The 19,174-nt window shown below is 57.7% G+C and overlaps 3 protein-coding genes across 20 annotated transcripts in view; 1 reads left to right on the top strand and 2 right to left on the bottom strand.

Annotated features, from left to right (window-relative positions):
- PCBP3 (poly(rC) binding protein 3) overlaps positions 1–8,786 on the bottom strand; it is a 49,011-nt gene extending 40,225 nt beyond the window's left edge. For 15 of the 17 annotated variants that reach the window (XM_031048167.2, XM_031048163.2, XM_031048208.2 and 12 more), the window contains exons 1-2: positions 8,675–8,786; positions 1,242–1,353 (exon numbers count right to left, since the gene is read on the bottom strand). The gene's annotated coding sequence lies outside the window, so the exon portion shown is untranslated. Of the gene's footprint in view, positions 1–1,236; positions 1,354–8,674 lie in introns of all 17 variants that reach the window. The other 2 variants (XM_034065459.1, XM_034065460.1) reach the window with 2 other exon arrangements.
- A 3,727-nt stretch (positions 8,787–12,513) lies between these two features.
- On the top strand, positions 12,514–15,548 carry SLC19A1 (solute carrier family 19 member 1). The gene is made up of 5 exons (XM_005140113.3): positions 12,514–12,801; positions 13,418–14,165; positions 14,375–14,567; positions 14,652–14,793; positions 14,894–15,548. Exons 1-5 carry the CDS (start codon positions 12,586–12,588, stop codon positions 15,083–15,085), a joined length of 1,491 nt encoding a protein of 496 aa, XP_005140170.2. The 5' UTR covers positions 12,514–12,585; the 3' UTR covers positions 15,086–15,548.
- COL18A1 (collagen type XVIII alpha 1 chain) overlaps positions 15,339–19,174 on the bottom strand; it is a 37,073-nt gene continuing 33,237 nt past the window's right edge. The window contains exons 34-42 of one of the 2 annotated variants that reach the window (XM_034065187.1): positions 19,044–19,166; positions 18,804–18,948; positions 18,650–18,723; positions 18,439–18,567; positions 18,286–18,321; positions 17,348–17,620; positions 17,060–17,257; positions 16,692–16,807; positions 15,339–16,607 (exon numbers count right to left, since the gene is read on the bottom strand). In XM_034065187.1, coding sequence (XP_033921078.1) covers positions 16,394–16,607; positions 16,692–16,807; positions 17,060–17,257; positions 17,348–17,620; positions 18,286–18,321; positions 18,439–18,567; positions 18,650–18,723; positions 18,804–18,948; positions 19,044–19,166 — 1,308 coding nt within the window. In that variant the 3' untranslated portion in view covers positions 15,339–16,393. The remainder of the gene's footprint in view (positions 16,608–16,691; positions 16,808–17,059; positions 17,258–17,347; positions 17,621–18,285; positions 18,322–18,438; positions 18,568–18,649; positions 18,724–18,803; positions 18,949–19,043; positions 19,167–19,174) is intronic. The other variant, XM_034065188.1, reaches the window with a different exon arrangement.

Raw genomic sequence — 19,174 nt, 5'->3', positions numbered from 1 at the left:
AACAGGGCTGGGAGAAGGGATGGGATATGGGACAGGAGCATGGGAAGGCAGAGAACTGAAGGCATGTTCCTGGTGGGGATGTTGTGATGTTTATCAAGGTGATGCTTTAACAACCACTTACTGCAGGAAAGCATCTTCACCAAGAGAAGAGAACACAGTTGTTGGACAGATTTGGGTCATGAGCACTTGTAGGAGGACAGTTTGGGGACATGGTCTCAGGTTGGACACTCAGCTCCCCCAGCAAGGAGATGTCCTGGCTTTCCTGGGCTCTGCAATAGGGATCCCATCCCCAAGACCTGCTGTGCTCAGGGAGATGCAGCAGGGAAGAGACAGGGCCCCTTAGGGATGCGTTCCTAAGCACATCCTTCAGCTCATGGCTACAAAGCCACTCTCCACCCCCCAAACAACCCTTTGGAGATGGGTATATCCCTCAGAGGCTGCCCATAGCACACAGGAGCTGCAGACAGTGGCCTTAGATGATGCATGCTCAAGACCAGGCATAACCAGTACCCATCACACATCACCATTGACCACAGCCAAGCCTCCAAGCAGGTTGTGGGGCAAGTTCTGCTCCTGAAGCCTCCATCCCCTTACCCAAAACACACCATGTTGTTGCAGACACAGGCTGCTGCTGTGGCCAGGCTCTCCCAGGATTTTACATGAGGAAAACCAGGATTAAAAACACTTGGAAAAGGAAAGAGAAAGAAGAGAGATGGATTTGTCTGTGACTGAAACATTGCTGCTTTATGGAGCTGTCTTCTCACTCAGAGATCTGTCTCCTCTTCTTCACTAATGGAAAATGCTGCCCTGCTGTCCATTTGTGATAGTCAATGCCTGGGACAACACAATGGCCCCAGGCCAAAGCAGATCTATTTTAGTAACAAAAGCAAGAGTGGCTGATGGAAACAACCCCGTCTGTGCGCTTCCCAACTGAGCTGCTTGGCTTGGTTTTAATGGACCTTTATTGCATGCAGAAAGCAGGCGGCCAGTGCAATGAGGGCAATAGCAGCAATAGGAGACCTGTATGGATGCAGAGGTCCCAGCATCTCATCCAATCCCTGTGTGAGCAGCATTGCAGGGAGCAAAACCCCCTTCCCATAGAGCCAGGTCCCTGCAGTGCAGCAGCTCCTCTCTCTGCAGAGCCCAACCACATCCTCGCTGTGGTTTATAGCCCAAGGGAGAGCACAGTGCAGAAGACACCCCCAAAACCAGGATGTGGGAAGGGACTGAGCTCACCTTACCTTACCCTGCAGGCTGGCCTGGAGCTCCAGAGGGATTCCTCAGAGGATCCAGTTGCACCAGAAAAGGGCATTGCTGAGCACAGGATGGAAACGGGTGGTCCACAGCAGGAGCCTGCAAAGCAGCATGGGGTAGAGGTTAGGGACACGGAGGGCAAGGATACCCAATGGATGCTTATCACCCAGGAGAAGGGGATTTCAGAGGGAAAGGGAACATAGCTTGAGTTGGGAGGGACAAAAGGATGGGGAGCATCACCTCCAGGTTGTTATAGAGCAGGTAGCAGAGCCCTGCCTATGCTTTTCTCTACATGCAGACCAGGTTGGGTAGGTCCTACCCCAGCATCTGTGAACAAGGGAAGTCATCCAAAGAGCTGGGCTCTGAAGGGTCATGGAATTATGGAATGATTTGGGGTGGAAGGGACCTTAAAGCTCATCTATCCCCAACCCCTGCCACGGGCAGGGACACCTTCCACTGGAGCAGGGTGCTCCAAGCCCCTGTGTCCAACCTGGCCTTGAGCACTGCCAGGGATGGGGCAGCCACAGCTTCTCTGGGCACCCTGTGCCAGCGCCTCAGCACCCTCCCAGGGAACAGCTTCTGCCTAAGAGCTCAGCTCAGTCTCCCCTGTTCTGGCAGGTTCAAGCCATTCCCCTTGGCCTGTCCCTACAGGCCCTTGTCCCAAGCCCCTCTCCAGGTTTCCTGCAGCCCCTTTAGGCACTGGAGCTGCTCTCAGGTCTCCCCTTCAGGAGCCTTCTCTTGTCCAGGCTGCCCCAGCCCAGCTCTCTCAGCCTTTCACCCAGAAATAAAGCTGCAATGGGAATAATCCCGCACATTCCAGTGGCACTGAGCACCAAGTTATTTGTATCGCTCTCTTTTTGCTGCTGCTCCCTATAAGTTAACTGGGGCATGCATTATCCATCAATAACATCCATTGAGCAGCCTGAGCCATTAATAAGCCAAGTGCCAGAGGGCACAAAAGCCTCTCCATCACCCAAAATACCTGGGTGAGCTGCGGGCCCCACTCACTGCTTGGACTGGGCGCTGCTCTGGATGTGCTGGGGCAGGCTGTGTGTGCCAAGGGGGAATCCTCCTCTTCCCAATGACTCATCAAGAGCCATCCCCAGCGACCTGGGCACCAGGTGATGACACTGCCATGGGAAGGAGCCCATCCGCAGGAGGGGAGCCCATGGAACCCCCTGAGGTCAGGCTGCAGTCCCGCCTGCTGCTCACAGCAGCGTCAGCACTAAGATCAGAGCAGGATGCTCAGGGCTGCATCCGTTTGGAGCTTGAAAGCCTCCAAGGATGGAGACCATGCTGCCCCTGCAAGCAACCAACTGTCCTCAGGATGAATGCTTTTTCCCTTACAACACCCTATATGTCCTATAAGGGTCTCTCTGAAGACCCTTTTGTCTCTGTGAAGGGAAACCATGCCCCCCAAAGGAGTGACTGCATCCCCAGCTGGTGTCACCTACGGGAAGGACGGATCTCAGGATGGATCCTGAGGAACTCCACCACACAAGCAAAGTAAATGTTGAATCTCACTATCCCAAACATAACAGACAGAGAGGGAACAAAATCAAGCCCCAAACCAGCCAAAAAGGATGGGAAACCCAAACTGCATCTCACAACTGGAGGAGCAGCAGGAGCAGTTTGGGATCCAGTGGAGGCAGCAGGGGAGGACCTGGAAGCTCTCTGCACCCTGGGATGCCCAACCAGGGCCCACCACCACCTTAAACCCAGCTAGAGCATCCTCCCAGCACTGTTGTTGTGACTAAACCCCAGGCAAGAGGGAAGCATAAGGGCAAAACAGCCCCAAGCAAAGGAATCCTTCGTAATGGTTTGTTTCCGTGCCCATCAGCACAAACTCCTGGTCACTGAGCCCAGCATTGAGGAAAAGAAGGAAACCCCCCGACCATGGCATCATGTGTGTAGTTTGATAGACAGGAATAAGGGGGCTCAGACATGGATTCATAGAATCATTGCATGGTTTGGGTTGGAAAGGACCTTAAGCCTCATCCAGTTCCTATGCCCTGAGGAACTGGGCACCTTCCACTGTGGCAGGGGTTGGAATTGGATGAGCTTTAAGCTCCATTCAACCCAAACCAGTCTGGAATTCCATGATTTGATGTCCTCTTGCTTTGTTGCAACCCCCCAGGGAAAACACAAGCTCCTTGGGAATAGCTCCCTGTGCAGCTGGTGAGGGATACACCACATGGGATGGGGATGTTTGCCCACTGCATCCCTGAGCTTCGGTACACCTTTGAGATGGGAACCTCAGCAGGATGATTCCATCTGTACTGCATCCCCAGCCCCATTCCTGTTGGAGGGAACCCTGCTCCCATCAAGTCAGGCTGCTGCTTTGGGATCTTCAGTGCTGCCGCTCATGGTGCAGGGGAGAGAAGGCTCCTTCCCTGACCCGTGTTCCCATCATCTGCATTACTGAGTGTCTTATGCAGACAGAGGCAATGATTTTAATGTCCTAGTGAACAAGCTGTCAGGATGCATCAGCCTCAAAGGGCAGACTTCAGGGATGGCTTCTCCTCCCAGGCACTTCCTAGGCAAGGAAAACCAATCCCAGCTCTGCACATACACACTCCATGCGGGTGCCAGCACTGCCTGTGATGTTCCAGCCTTCAACAGAACACCCTTCAAAGCCCCATTCCCCCAGAGCGGGGTGAGCCCGAGGTTGGGGGGCTGCAGATGGGCACAGCCATGGGGCAGGCAGAGGGGGCAGCCCCACAGGCAGGAACGTGATGTGATGGGACCTGAGCGCCCGTCAAGAGATGAGTGAGAAAAGCCATGAGCAGAGGTGACATCAGGCCCCTGGGCAGATACCTAATGAGCAGGGACATTGTCCATTTGGGAAGAGCAGGTAAAGATAAGAGATTCCCAAGCTGACACCTGGCTGCCTCCACCGGTATTCCTGGTAAGGGATGGGGAATGCCAGGGCAGTGGGTCCCACCATGGGCAGTGGGTGGGTGGGATGGGGACAGCATCGTTGTCTCAGCATCTCACTTGCACTGCCTGGAGCTTCCCTCTTTATTACCCCTGGGTACATCCCTATGGGATCAGGTGGGGTGCCCCATGTCGGATGAAAAGGGACAAGGGGGGGGCATGGTCCTGGGTCCAGTGGCACAGGCAAAGGCTCCCATGTCCTGTGGTCCATAAAGCATCACCCCTCTTGCTGCTTCCACACACCTAGTCCAGTCGGACCCTATAAACCCAGCCTCCATAGCCCACCTGGCATCAGCTCTTCCCTACCTTCCCTCCAGCCTCCCTGCTACCCATCACCTTCAGCCAGTGTCTGCTGATAACCCAGGAGAAGGGAGAGACCCATATCACCCCTTGGTTTTCCCCTTTGGAAAACCTGGCTCTAAAAGCACTAGTGAGCCAGCAAACTCCCCCTATTTACCCTTTTTACCCCTATTTACCCTTTTTACCCCTATTTACCCTTTTTACCCCTATTTACCCATAAAACCCTGGCAGCACTTTGTGGTCCACCTGGGAAAGCCCACATTGAGATGCTTTCCTTCCCTACCTCCCTGCCTGCCTTTCCAAAGGCAATCATAGAATCCCAGCCTGGTTTGGGTTCAAAGGGACCTTAAAGCTCATCCAGTTCCAACCTCCTGCCCCTGTTTAAGTCAATTTGGGACCATCCTGAGTGGAAGGGGAGGGCCAGAAATGCCCAACCCAGGATTCCCTGGACCAAAGGCATCATCTGGGATGCAGCAACTCCTCCCCAGCACCCAGTGACCTGCTGGGCTGGAGCAGATGGAACGGCTGCAAATCCCCCTGTAAGCCAGGGAAGGGGAATAATCTCCTAGAGGGCAAATCAGCTGCAAGGGGGAAGCCCCAGCATCCTGCCTTTTCCTTCCTCTTCCAGCAGATGCCAGCAGCATCCAGCATTCCTGAGGGGACCGCAGCATCCCTGAAGGTGGAGAAGGGGTCTTGGGTACCTGGTGGAGACCTGGTTTTGGGACAAGCAGGCTCTTCATTTAGGTGGCACAAAGTCCTTGGTGGGCTTAGGAAGTGCTGGGAGCAGCCACCAGAATGAGAGGCACCATTTGCAGTGGAATCCATGGTACCTCCTCGCCTATGGGGAAGGATGGGGATCAGGTCCATTGGACTGGGCCAGTTTAGGTCCTCAGGATGGGATCTGGAGAACCAAATGTGTGCTCTCCAACATGCAGCTACCACTAAAAGATGTGATGCACTGATGGTGCTTAAAGGTCTTTTCCATCCTATCTGATTCCATGAGTCTATGGCAAAGCACCAGAGCCAGAGCTGAGCCCCAGCAGCAGACATCACCCATGGCCAAGCCTAACCTGTGCCTTCCAGAAGGGATTTGTGCCCAAAAGCCCCCAGAGCAGACCCAGAGCCTGCATAGCCCAGTTCTGCTCATGGGGCCATTCCCAAGCAGCCAACCCTCTCCAATCCATTCTCCTTCTGCTCCAGAGGCAAGGAGCTCAGCAAATCTGGTGTGTGGCAGGGATTGTTGATGACAGGCACATCAGCCCTCAGGAATGGTTGGGAAGAGGAGGCTGCAAGCCAGGGGAAGGATGGAGACCATACAGGCTGGGGCATGTGGGCATGGATTGCATCCTGGTCCTCTGAGGGAGGTACATGGATGGCCAGCAGAGCCCTGGATGAGGTGGAACACACATAACCTGAGAGTCATAGGATCAACCACGTCGGAAAAGACCTTTAAGCCCACCCAGTCCAACCATTCCCCAGCACTGCCAAGGCCACCATGGGGCAACTGCCCCATACAGGGAAGGACTTCTGGATCTCCTCTCTATAGCTGCCCAAAGCATTCCCTTCACACTATCATTCCAATAAAAGCCTCTAAATAAAGCCTTTAAATAGTACTTTGTGCTCCATATTTGAAGGCCAGAGACACAAAGCAAGCCAGAGTGTGAGTGACTCCCTCTGCTCCAGCTCCTGCTCCAAGCAGGGCCATTCCAACCTGAAACCTCCATATCCCATCATTTCCAAGCCTTCCATTCTTTTCCCTGCTCTCCCATAACACATAAAAGGGTTAAGATATTCACTTCAGGCTCTGAAGCCTGGATGCCCTCACCCACTGCCATCACCAAGAGGTCTCCTTATCATCTCAGGGATAAGCCAGCATCACTCTGGGCACCCTGGACCTGTGGGTGCAAAAGCATCCCCCAAACAACGGGCCCTGATGAAGGGGATTGGCTGCCCAGCAGCAAGGATGCTGGAGCAAAGATGTCATAACCAGGAATGCGCACCTGTGGCATGGGAGGAGTTGGGGGGCAGAGCCTATGCCATGGTGTGTTTGCCATGGTGGTGACCCACAGCAGCACTCCCAGCCCCACACCAGCTGTGCTTTGGTGTTTCATAGAATCCCAGCCTGGATTGGGTTGGAAGGGACCTTAAAGCTCATCCATGCAGGAAGATCTTCTGCCTAAGAGCTCATCTCAGTCTCCCCTGTTCTGGCAGGTTAAAGCCATTCCCCTTGGCCTGTCCCTACAGGCCCTTGTCCCAAGCCCCTCTCCAGGTTTCCAGCAGCCCATTTAGGCACTGAGGATATTCTGAGGTCTCCCCTTCAGGAGCCTTTTCCTCCTTCTCCAGGATGTCCTGGTGCTGGTTGCTCCCCCCCATGCCCACCACAGCAGGTCTGCATCCTGGGGACACTCATTTAGACACCTCAGCATCACACAGCACCACAGATGCTGCCACCCCAATTCCCTAAGGACAAATGGGAATCGCTTGGAAGCAGCTGTTTCCAATCCAGGGCCCTCCAGGACACTTGAATTTTCCCAAACCGCATCACCTTGTGCTGGGAATGTCGGGACAAGAGGGTTTTACTCCTTGGTGGCAGAGATTCCTGAGTCATCCTCCAGCCCATGCCCTTGAAATGGAGCCAAAAAAGCTTTTACCCAAAGCAGGCAGCAATCAGGATACCAGATCTGGAGCTCCAGGATTAACCCTTTCCTAGGGGATGCTGGTGTGGTTGCCCTTGCATGCAGACCCTCTTTCCCATTCCTCAATGAAGGCTTCCCCCCCTGCATTTTGGGGTTCAACAAAGGGAAGAAGCGATTGAAAACATAATTCAGAAGCACTTTGAGCATCCCTTAAGCTGCCTCCCAGTAGGGTTTGGCAGTGGTTTCAGCATCTGCATCCTTGGCCATCAGACAGGGGTTCCCTCTTGCATCCTCCCACAGGCCACTATGGATATGCTCCTAGAAAGCATGGATTAGGTGGAGTCTTTGGGTGCTGCTTTATCTCCAAGGGGGCTCCCCATCCCCAGACCTACAGCCAGGGATGGTCTGCACTAGGTGCTGCTCTCCATCCCCTCCACTTCTAGGAGCCCATGTCCCAAACCCCGGCACAGGATCCCCCCAGGACCATCATTCCCTCGCTACTGCATCCCTTGGGATGCAGACTCTCTCTTCTCTCGCAAGGATGGAGAACATGAGCCGTCCACAGCTAGGAAAGCCTGGAATGTAGCACCGGCTTCTACCCCATACCCCTGGCACCATGGAACCCTATGGGGCATCACAGCCCTGAAGGTGGCTGCCCTGCGGCGCTCTGTGCAATGGCCATGCAGCATCCGCTCTGGGGTGGGGATGCTCTGCAGCACTGAGGCCGCTGGAGGATGCTCCTCACAGCATTGGGCTGATACAAGGAGGCGTTTTCCACCCTCTTCCTCCCCAGCATGGGTCAGCAAAGCCCCACATAGACCCCAAGAGGAGCTTACTGAAAGGAGCTGGGCAATGAATGCTGTCCCAGTAAGAGCCAAACAGACCTCCCCCTCTCCACCCATGGGATGAGGGGTGATGGGAGGCACATGCTGCCGAGCCAGCCCCATTTCAGAGGGAGAACAAAAAGGTCCCAGCTGGGTAAATGAGCTCCCAGCAGATGATTCACCCACCTGTGGGGGAAGCTTAGGGGCTCCACAAACAAGGCCTGAGCCCCCTTCCTCCCCTTGGCATGGAGACTGGGGCTGCATCTGCCCCCTAAGCTGCTCAGGAACAGCCACCAAACCAACCCCAGTGGGACACTCACACCCAAACCCCACCATCCAAAAGCCATAACCCAGGGCTCACCCTCCACAGCATCCTGCCCGTCACCCATCCACACCCATGCTGGACCACTCACCCCACTTGGGGACCCCCAGGACACCAACTTTGGGGCTTGTTTAGGGAAGAGAAACTTAGAGCCAAGCAGCACCAGGGTCCGCGATGGAAAACTCTCAGCAGCCTCATAGGAACTCACATGGGGTGGGGAGAGAACCCCTCGGGACAGGAAAAGGGGGGATCCCGCAGTGTCCCCCGCGATGCCATCACCCCCTCCATGCCCCCGAGTGGGGACCGGCACCCCCCACCCGACGGAGGGGTCGAGGGCAGCCCCGACAGCACAAACAACGGGAAGGAAAGCAAACAACGCCCCAGGGAAGGCAGAGCCCTACCTGTGCCCGGACGGACGGACAGACGGACGGCGAGGAGGGCTGTAGGGAGCGAGGAGGGAGCGGGCAGGGCAGGCAATAAGAGAGGAGACGGAGCGGATGTGCCCTGCCCGGCCCCCCGGCTCTGCCCGGCCCCCTCCGGCTCTGCCCGGCCCCTCGGCTCTGCCCCTTCCCTTTCCCTGACCAAGCCCCTGATCCTGGGTCTATCCCAGCTCCCGCCCCTGTCCCATCCCTTGCCCGTATCGCAGACCCTGCCCAAGCCCCTTCCCCAGCACCAGCATCATCATCAGACCTTCGCACTGCCCCGGCCCCTACCCCTGCCCCAGCCTCCCCCTGCTACAGCCCCTGTTTCTTCCTGCCCCCCGCCATATCCAGCCCCTTCTCAGCCCTGCCCTGCTCAGCTCCAGCCCCAAGCCCCAGTCATTGGGGGATGCCACCCCATGGGCTTGGGGGATTGCTCCCCCCATGGAGCCCTGTGCTGCCAGCACCCTGCCCTCTGCACAAATGCATCTGCCCACCCGGCCCTGGCACCCTTGGGTGCTGTGCCAAGCTGGGAGAGCCTGGCCAGGCACTGGAGCTGGTAGCAGCAGCATCACTTTGTCAAGGGACACACACTGGGGTGGGTGCGTGGGGGTCCCAGTGTCCCCAGACACACACCCTGGGTGCTCCTGCTGCATGTGAGGAGGATGCCACTGTGCTGGCGTGGAAAGGCAAGGTCCTCAGCACAGGCAGGGGGTATATGGTGGGCACGGAGGGCCTATGGACACACGTGCTGTGGTCTTACCATCCTCCTCAGACCTGGTCTCCTCTCCTAGAGGAAAACTGCTTTGGGGGTCAAACACGCCACCATTTAAGCCAGGACTTGGGATGTCCCCATTCCCAATAACACACCCTGGCTCTATCCGTTTGGCTGAGAAAAGGAGAGAAAACCCAAGTGTAATAAACGCTGGTGCAGGCTCTGCCACACTAGTTTGGTGCTAAGCACCAAAGGGGCTCGATGGGGTGGGAAGACGCCAGGCTGGACCCCTCCCACCATGGATGGGAAGGGGGGGTGATGATCCCTGGATATCCTGGATCCCGCTGCCGCTCTGGAGGCAGCAGCACATCAATATTTCAGTGCACTACCCGAGCCCTGTCAGGTTGCATTTGCTTCCAGCAGGATGAGTGCTGGAACAGGGGGTGGAGAGAAGATGCTCTCAGATGTGATGATGAGCCCTGCACCAGCTCCAGGGCCCGATCCTTCGTTTCCCTGTGCGGATGCTCTTCCCTCTGGGACCGGTGCAGGTCCGTGCTTCAATCCCCGTTGTAAAACACGCGGAGGCGGGGCGGTGGATGGAATAAATCCAAGCCGCTTTGGGCAGCGGGACATTAAATCACAGCAGGGAGGATAAAGCGGATGGATGCGACAGCGAGAGGGGCCACACAACCCAGAGGCCACTGTGGATGGGCAGAGCAGTAACCCCCGGCTTGGAAAGGAGGGCTTTCCCCCTTACCCCCCTCCGTGTCTCGCAACCACTGGCTGAAAGCGTTAGCGCGGCCCTTCGGGGGCTGGCCGAGCTCCGACTCCTCCTCCTCTTCGTCCCCCTCCTCTTCCTCTGGCTCCTCCTCCTCCTCCTCCTCCTCCTCCCCTTCCTCCTGCCCGCTGCACTGTGGAGCTTGTAGTCCTCGCGGTGCCCAGCGCATGGGGCACGGCCAAGTTTTCTGAGCCCCCCCCCATTCCCCCGACATTCTCCTCCTCTTCCTCCTCCTCCTCCTCCTCCTCGCTGCGGATCCGGCTCTCAGCGGGACCATAGGGAGCCCCGAGACTCCCGGGCCCGCCGCTTCCATGCCCATTGCCCCCCCAGGTACGGCCCCGGGGGCTGCGGGGTGCGGGATGCTGCGGTACCCGCGGTGCTGCGGTACCCGGGTACCTGCGGGGATGCGGGTGCCGCTCGGGATGCGGGTGCACCCACGGTCCCCCTCTTTCATGTGTACCCCAATCCCTTCTTGAAGGAGCAGGGTGTTATGGGGGGGGGGGATGCAGAGAGGTGCCCACACAGTGAATGAGGATGTATTTTGGGGATGTTCCCGCTTTGTTTTATGGACCGAACCACCCCCATCGCCTCGGTGGCTTCCCCACTCTATATGTCGCGCTTTAGCGGTGCCACCAACATGCGGCTATAGGGAGTGCATTCCCCTATGTCCGATCCGTCCGTCCCCCCCCTTTGGTCCCGTCCCCTCTGTCCCTTGGTGGCTTTGTCTCCTATGAGGAGCTGTGCCGGAGCTCGTGGCCGCGGGTTGACGAGCGCATGATGGCGATCCCATGTCAAGGTCAAAGCCTGATAACCCAGCGGTCGGGTTCACGCTGCCCGTGCCCTGCACCCTCTGTTCTGAAGGGGAAACAGCCCCGAGCCGGGAGCGGCCCTTGGGATCTGCACCCGCTTCCCTGGGAGCAGCGGATGGGTCTGGATGGAAGGGATCGGGGCTTGAGGTACCTGCGTGTGCGGGGAAACACGTGCGGGAGCTCAGAGCCAGCACCCCAGGGCACCCACACATGGTGGGTGCACATGGTTCCCTTTGGGTCTGGGAAACATCCATCCCGCATGGATGTGAACGGAAATGGGGAACGGTTTGGAGCAGAAGGTAAACAGCCCATTGGGATCCCATTGCATGAACCCCCCCCCCCCCGCCACCCCCCATCCCGAGAATCTCTGCTGGAGATGGTGATCACTCATATCCGAGTGGGAATGGGGCATAGTCCAGGAGGGCACAGCGCAGGGCTGGGGTGGGCATTCAGTGGGGGTTTAACCATTGCTCCTTGCCCTTACTGGCACAGAGCTCCTTTCAGCACCAGCAAGCACCCAATAAGCCTTGTAGCCCAGGGACCTATTTAAGGGTTATTTAGCCCCCCTATTTTGCCCGTCTGTGAGCTTGTTTTCGGATGCTTATGTGCTGAGTCCTCACTGAGGCACATGGGCACCCTGCTTCCTGCTGCTGGTTCTGATCATGGCCAGCTTTTCCTAGCTTTATCCCACCTTTTCTCCCCATTAGCTGCTTGTGTTATGTGGAATGGGGCTCTCATCACACAACAGGGCAGTGGTGGGGGCATCGGCTGGGACCATGGAGTTGTTATTTAATGGCTGTGATTAGTTGCTCTGTAATTAGCCAGGGTCATTGGGTTTCTAGACCTTGCTCCCATGGCGTGCATTGGCACACAGGGATTTTATGGCTCAAAAAGCACTTGTGGGAGTAGGGAGCACGTAGGAGGACGCCCAGTCCCTGCCTTCATCCCGTGACCACTGCTCAGTCCTCCCCCAGCTTTCCCATGGATAAATCTTGGGATTTAAGTATTTAATCCCCTTCCAGACCATGAACCTTTATGGTGCTTTGCATCCTCCCCACGCTGGGTGATGCTGTGTGAGCACTGCATCCCACCAGGGGAGAGCAGAGGGGCAGCCACAAGCCTGTGGTGCCTAACACGGGTGGCCCCATACCCAGTGTGCACATGTTCACAACCAGCACCATCTCCCTCCGGAGCATCCCTGGTGCAGGGTATCCACATCCCTCCACCTCTGGGTCTGCAGCTCTGCTTCAGAGAGGGGGTAAACCCCAACTCACGGACTCCTAAAAGGGAGGAGAAGATGATGGGAGCCGAGGAGGCAAACCCAGGTGCTCCCTGCATCCAAGCTCTTTGGTAGGAGGTGCCCAAATGCTGCCTTGAATGACCCCCCCCCCTTCTTCCTTGCGCGGCCAGCCTGCTTTTCCTCTTGCAAGAACATCTCCTGGGGAGAAGGTAGTGCTGTTTATTTGCCTTGTGATTATAGAGGAATTTGAGCCCGTGCCAAAGGCTGCTTTCTCCCCAGAAGCTGCAGGACGTGGCTTTCAATGCATCAGAGCGCGCCTGCGACGGGCTGCCCACAAAGCCCATCTAGCTGATGGTCCCTGGGATAACACCGCTGTCCTGCTGCAGAGCCATGCCCAAGAAGGATGAGGATGCCAAAAAGCCGGCATCGGAGGCGGCGCCGGACAAGCATTGGAAGCTACAAGTCTGCTACCTCTGCTTCTATGGCTTCATGACACAGATCCGGCCTGGGGAGAGCTTCATCACTCCCTACCTCTTGGGGCCTGATAAGAACTTCACACAGGCACAGGTGAGCCATAGGTAGCCTGTTCCCCTCTGGTGTCCCCCTTTTCATCACCCTGGGGCTGGCCAGAGCATCCTCCTGTGGTCCTGGGGTGCAGACGGGTGCCACATTCCAGGGAATGGGGCGTGCGGTGGGGAATGGAGGTGGGAGAAGGTGATGTGGTATGGGTCTGGCTGGCAGCATGGCCCTGTGCCACCACACTGCAAAGGAACCCTGTCCCCTAAGTCCCAAGCTCAACTTTCCCCAGCACCTAAAGCCTGGCTTGCAACCAGTTATAGAGGGTGATGCCAAAGCCCTGTCCCACTAAGGGAGACCCTCCCGTGCTGGTGCACATTTAGGGACACAGAGCTGAGCACCGCCGAGCTGCTGGCAATGATGGGGTTAGGTGAGCCCCATGCTGTTGTCCCCTGACCAGGGGATGCTGGCTCCGGTCCCAGCAGGCTGCTGTGTCCGTGGGAACTCCACGTTCCCAGCATGGAAGGGGGCCGAGTCTCAGCCTTGCATCCAGCTGAGAGCTCCATGAGCCACATTCCATACTGGGGAGGGGGGGAATGTGTCAATGTCTTGTTCCTATGGGCTGGGGATGTTATGGACATGCTCATCCCCTCCTTGCACGTTGCAGGTGACCAATGTGATCACACCGGTGCTGACCTATTCCTATATGGCTGTGCTGGTCCCCATCTTCCTACTGACGGACTACTTGCGGTACAAGCCAGTGCTGGTGCTGCAGAGCCTGAGCCACATCTCCATCTGGCTGCTGCTGGTGCTGGGTACCTCAGTCCTGGCCATGCAGCTGATGGAGTTCTTCTATGGCATCACCATGGCCGCCCGCATCGCCTACTCCTCCTACATCTTCTCCCTCGTCGCTCCATCCCGTTACCAGCGTATGGCCAGCTATTCCCGTTCCTCTGTCCTCCTGGGTGTCTTCACCAGCTCGGTGCTAGGCCAGCTCTGCATCAGCTTGGGCAATGTCCCCTTCCTCACCCTCAACTACATCTCCTTGGGCTTCGTCAGCTTCAGCCTCATCCTTACCCTCTTCCTCAAGCAGCCCCGGCGCAGTCTCTTCTTCAACCGTCCCGATGGGGCCGTGGATGGGGCTGCACCCACTGAGACGGACAAGATGGCAGTGGGGGACGGTGGCAGGGGGACAAAGGGATGGAGGGACATGGCACTGTGCCGGATGCTGCGGGAGATGGGAGTGTTGGCCAAGCAGCCCCAGCTTCGGCTCTGGTCCTTGTGGTGGGTCTTCAACTCGGCTGGTTACTACCTGATGCTGTACTATGTGCAGATCCTCTGGAATGAGATCTACCCAGCCATGGACAACCGCCGTGTGTACAACGGAGGGGTGGATGCTGCATCCACGCTGCTGGGTAATGGTTCTATTGTTGGGGACAGTGTGGGATGTGTGGGAATGCTGGGGGGGACTCCACCATCCTGCTGCATCCCTGGGAATGGCAGGTCTTTGTGGGGTTTGTGGGGTGTTCTGATAGAGGTAATACGGTGAGCATCATTAGGCTGGGGGATGCAAGGTGGTCCTGTGCTGGTGAAGTATTTACAGCATCCTTCATCCTCTCTGCAGGGGCTGTTGCCTCCTTCGCTGCTGGCTACTTGAAGATCCGCTGGACGCTGTGGTCGGAGCTGGTGATCGGGATGGTGACAGCTTTCCAGGCGGGATTACTGCTGCTCATGAACACCACCAGCAACATCTGGCTCTGCTACGCTGCCTACGTCCTCTTCCGCGGCTCCTACCAGTTCCTAGTGCCCATTGCCATGTGCGTGGTACCCATGGAGACCCACTTCCACCCCGGCAATGGGGCTGGTTCCAGGGGTTCACTGGTGCTCCATCTCTTCCCCAGTTTCCAGATTGCTACATCCCTCTCCAAGGAGCTCTGCGCGCTCATCTTCGGGGTCAACACCTTCTTCGCCACGGTGCTGAAGACCATCATCACCATCATTGTGGCTGACAAGAGGGGCTTGGGCTTGTCCGTGCATCCCCAGGTAGGGATGGGGAGGCATCTAGGATGGTGGTGGCTCCTTAATGGTGTGGGATGAAGGTGGGGGTGCAAGCGTGGTCCTCTCCCCCCTTCTTCTCTTGCAGTTCTATGTGTATTTCGGCTACTTCACGCTGCTGGCAGTGACCTACCTGCTGGCGGCTGCCGGTGTGGGCATCCGGTACAGCCGCCACAAGCAGCCAGGAGAGCTGGCGTTGGCCAAGGAACCATGCCAGGTCCTCACAGAGGTGCCACCAGCACAGGAGCAGAGGTTGGATGCTGGTGCTGTGCGAGCCTGAGCGCCGGCACTGCCACCACCGTGGTCGGGTCTTGGCTGCGGGAGCATCACCATGACTGTAGCCTGATGTCCCACCATTGATCCATGGGGAACATGACCCCTCAGGACCTGCTTTTGGAAGGGCTGTGGTGTCCCCTTGGCCACAGACATAAGCAGGATGCCCATGGCTGCCATCCCTTGTGACCACACAGGGCTATATGGATGGGGTGCAGTGGTTCTGGCCATCACCTCCCCATCATCGTGCAGAGCCAGCCTACGAGAGGATAACGTTTCTTTATTCAGTGCCTTTAGAAAATGGTTTATAGGACACAACTGACACAAAACCAAACCAATCCACAGGCTTTAAATTGCATTAATGACACAAAATACAGTAGACTGTAAGAAATAGAGCCCGTGTGATTCATCACACAGCTTTTATGGTAAGAAGTCCCATACAATAACAAAAACCAAAAGCTAGTTACAAATGGATCTCGTTGTCTTTCTGTCCTTTAGCACCTTAGGTTTGCCCACCCCCCTTTCAAAGCAGCTTTGCTGCACCTCGGCCCTTAGCATGCAGCAAAGCTGGTGTTGGGCAAGGGGAGGGCGATGGCGGTGCCTGCCCTCAGCACCACACGTGCATGTAAACACATGCCAAGGGCACACCTGGCCCCACACTGGGGCCACCCCATTGCCCCAGTCCCCCCTGTGCTGGTGTGGGGTGCGTGGAGGGGATGGTCCCCCCTCTGCAGCTGCTGGCTGGGAGGTGGAGGTGAGGATGATGATGATGCTGGGGGACTGGGTGGGATGGTCCTTGCCTTGGTAGGATGGAGACCATCTATGAGGAGCCCTGGCACTGCCATGGGACGGTCCCTTGCTTGGGTGGGATGCTGGGGGTTTGGCTGGAGAAGACTCCATGGCCTCAGCATCAGGGATGGGTGAAGAAGAACCCATCTTCTTCTTCTTGGGTCCAACCCCAAGCTCCTGGTGTGGGGCTCCAGTGTGGGGCTGGGGGGACGGTCAGAGAACCCCTGTAGGCTTCCCAGGAGGACACACCACATCCCCCTGGAAGGAGCATCTGAGCAGGGTGTGGGACACAAGCTGAAATGGTTAAATATTAGGAGTTAGAAGTGGAGCCAGAGGAGGAGGAAGGCAACCTGACCACCTGCAAACCCCTGCCAGCCGAGGGTGATGAGGATGATGATGATCTCTTTGGTCTGTGGGAGAAGCAAACCCTGCAGGGCAAGGGCATGTGGGGCCTGAGGACCACAGGGGTGCCGGGCTGGCCTAACCTTCCCTGGGGAGATGCGGGGTCCCCAGGGGCAGGAGGGTATCACTTTTTGGCAGCGGTCATGAAGCTGTTCTCGATGCAGAGCACGATGAAGGTGTGTTGGCAGCCGCTGGCCTCCTGCTCCAGCAGCTTCCCGGAGCCCAGGGATGAAGCCTGCCCCGTGGCTGTGTTCTCCTCTGTCCTCCATGTCTCACAGTAGCTCTCGGGCAAGCGCCGGCCCTTGGCATCTGAGCCATGCCAGACGCTCTTCTGGGGCCTGCAAAGGAGGAAGGTGTGGAGCTGCTGCTGCCCCACACAGTCCGGACCCCATCTCCCCTCCTCTCCCCCATGCGGCACTCACCATCCTGCATCCCTCAGGACATCCCGGCCGTCGAAGGAGAGGATGCGGGAACCGGCTCGCAGCGGAGCCCCGCTGCCCGTGAAAAGGGCTTCCCAGTTAGTGAAGAGCACTTCATCCTGGTAGGGGAATGGAGAAGGAAGGGGAAGGAGCATTATAGGAGCATCATAGGAGCTCCACACAACCTTCATAGAATCCCAGCCTGGCATGAGTTGGAAAGGACCTTAAAGCCCATCCAGCTCCAACTCCATGCCATGAGCAGGGACACCTTCCACTGGAGCACTTCCCATCCAACCCGGATGCTCACTGCCATGCAGATGGATGGGGCTCAGGGGGGTGTTGTTGGGATGGGATCAGGAACACACACGTACCCGGAGGTTGACAATGGGCACAGTGGCACGGTCAGCCCTGCGCACGATGCTGTAGAGGTCCTGCAGGCGGGAGGACAGGAAGGCACGGAAGGTGCCGGCCAGCCCGACCTGCCGGGCTTGCTGGAAGCACTGGAAGTCAGCTCCACGGATGCCACGCATGCCCCCGCTCAGCGGCGCATTGAGGGCCACCAGGTGAAGCTGCCGAGAGGGGACAACAGTGAGGGACATGGATGTATGGACCAAGAGCATCACATCACATCGCATTGCATCCCCACCGGCAGCACTCACAGCAGGCTGGAAGTCCTGGTGCACGTGGGCAGCCACCGGGGCCGGATCCGGGCGGCGATGGATGTAGTAGCTGTTGAGGAGCTCGTGCTGGTGGTGGAGCAGGGGCTGCTCGGGCAGGCGGTGCTGGTTGGCCACCACCTCGTCCCCACGCCAGGGTCGGGCGGTAGGAGGGGGACTGTGGTTGTGGAGGGGATGCAGGGGACCAGGGGGCTGCAGAGCGGGCTGAGGGCCACTGTAGTGGATGCTGGGCAGCTTGTCGTACACCTCGTTGTCCTGGGGAGGGAGGGGATGTGGGGTGATGCCCCAGTGGGGGTGAGGATAGAGATGCAGGCAGGGATGGAGATGGTTGGAGATGGAAATGGTGATAGCATGGGTATGGTTGGAGCTGGGGGTGGAGATGATTGGAGATAGAGATGGTTGGGAATGAATGGAGATGAGAATGGCATGGGGATGTTTGCAGCTGGGGATGGAGATGGGAATGGTATGAGGATGGTTGGGGGTGAGAAGAAAGATGCAGGATGGAGGTAGGGATGGTGGGGGATGGCTGGGGATGGAGATGACTGGGGAATGGATGGAGGTGAAAATGGCATGGAGATGGCTGGGGATGGAGATGGTTGGGGACAGAAATGGGAATGGCATGGGTATGGTTGGAGCTGGGGATGGAGGTGGTTGGAGATAGAGATGAAGATGGAGATGGGAATGGCATGGGGATGGCTGGGGATGAGGATAGATGCAGGATGGAGGTGGAGATGGTGGGGGATGGATGGAGATGGAAATGGCATGGAGATGGTTGGGGAGGGAAATGGGAATGGCATGGGGATGGTTCAAGCTGAGGATAGTGATGGTTGGACATGGAGCTGGAGATGGTTGTAGATGGAGACGGTCAGGGCTGGGATGAGGATGGGGATGAAACATGCAGGTGGGAGACAAGTACTCACCAGAGGCGAAATGAGTGTCACAGTGTGCTCCTCCATCTGCAAGGCAGAAGCACATCAGATTCCCACTGCCCTCTTTCCCCCCCATAGACCCCCCCAAACCCGCCTGCAGCGCCCTGTGCCAATGGCACCCCAATGGGTCCCATCCCAGCTCACCAGGACGCGGCGGATGCCACCACGCAGGCGCACGTAGAGCTCCTGTCGGTCACTGAGGAAGATGAGGCTGCCCTCGGGCAGGTCCCGTGCGGTGCTCAGCATCACCTGGTACGTTGGCAGGATGCGGAGCTGTGGGCACAGAGCACGGTGGTGGTGATGGGGATCAGGGCTCGGCCAATGGTTGGCAATCACCTCCCTCCCCACAGCTCACCCCCAAGGACATCCCGCTACTGCCTGGTGGTCCAGGGGGTCCCGGTGGTCCAGGGGGTCCAGGGATGCTGATAGCTGGTGGGGGAAGAAGGGGGACATGGGGAAAGCTGCAGCACGGGGAGGGATTCTGGGGATGTAATGGGGAAGGTACTCACCTTGTCTATGGGGTCCAGGGAAGGAGGGTGGACCAGGGGGGCCGGGAGGGCCAGGAGGGCCTTGCCGCCCCTCATAGCCGATTCCTGGGGGGCCCTGCGGTCCAGGAGGCCCTGGCAGGCCAACGATGCTGTCCCCTTTGGGACCCTAGACAGTGCAAGAGAGCATCCCTGGAGCAAAGCACCCAAGGGTGCCTCTGTCCCCCCCATGCCCCCATCATCCCTGCACCATGGGGTACTCACCGGCAGCCCAGGGTAGCCCTGGGGCCCTGGGGGTCCTGGCGGCCCGGAGAGGCTGGGGCTGTAGATGGGGGTGCTGCCCGGCTCACCCTTCTCACCCTTGGGACCTGCGTCCCCCTTGTCACCCTGCAGGA

This window comes from Melopsittacus undulatus, chromosome 8, assembly GCF_012275295.1.
Source record: "Melopsittacus undulatus isolate bMelUnd1 chromosome 8, bMelUnd1.mat.Z, whole genome shotgun sequence".
NCBI lineage: Eukaryota > Metazoa > Chordata > Aves > Psittaciformes > Psittaculidae > Melopsittacus > Melopsittacus undulatus.
This window is presented reverse-complemented; position numbering and strand designations above follow the sequence as displayed.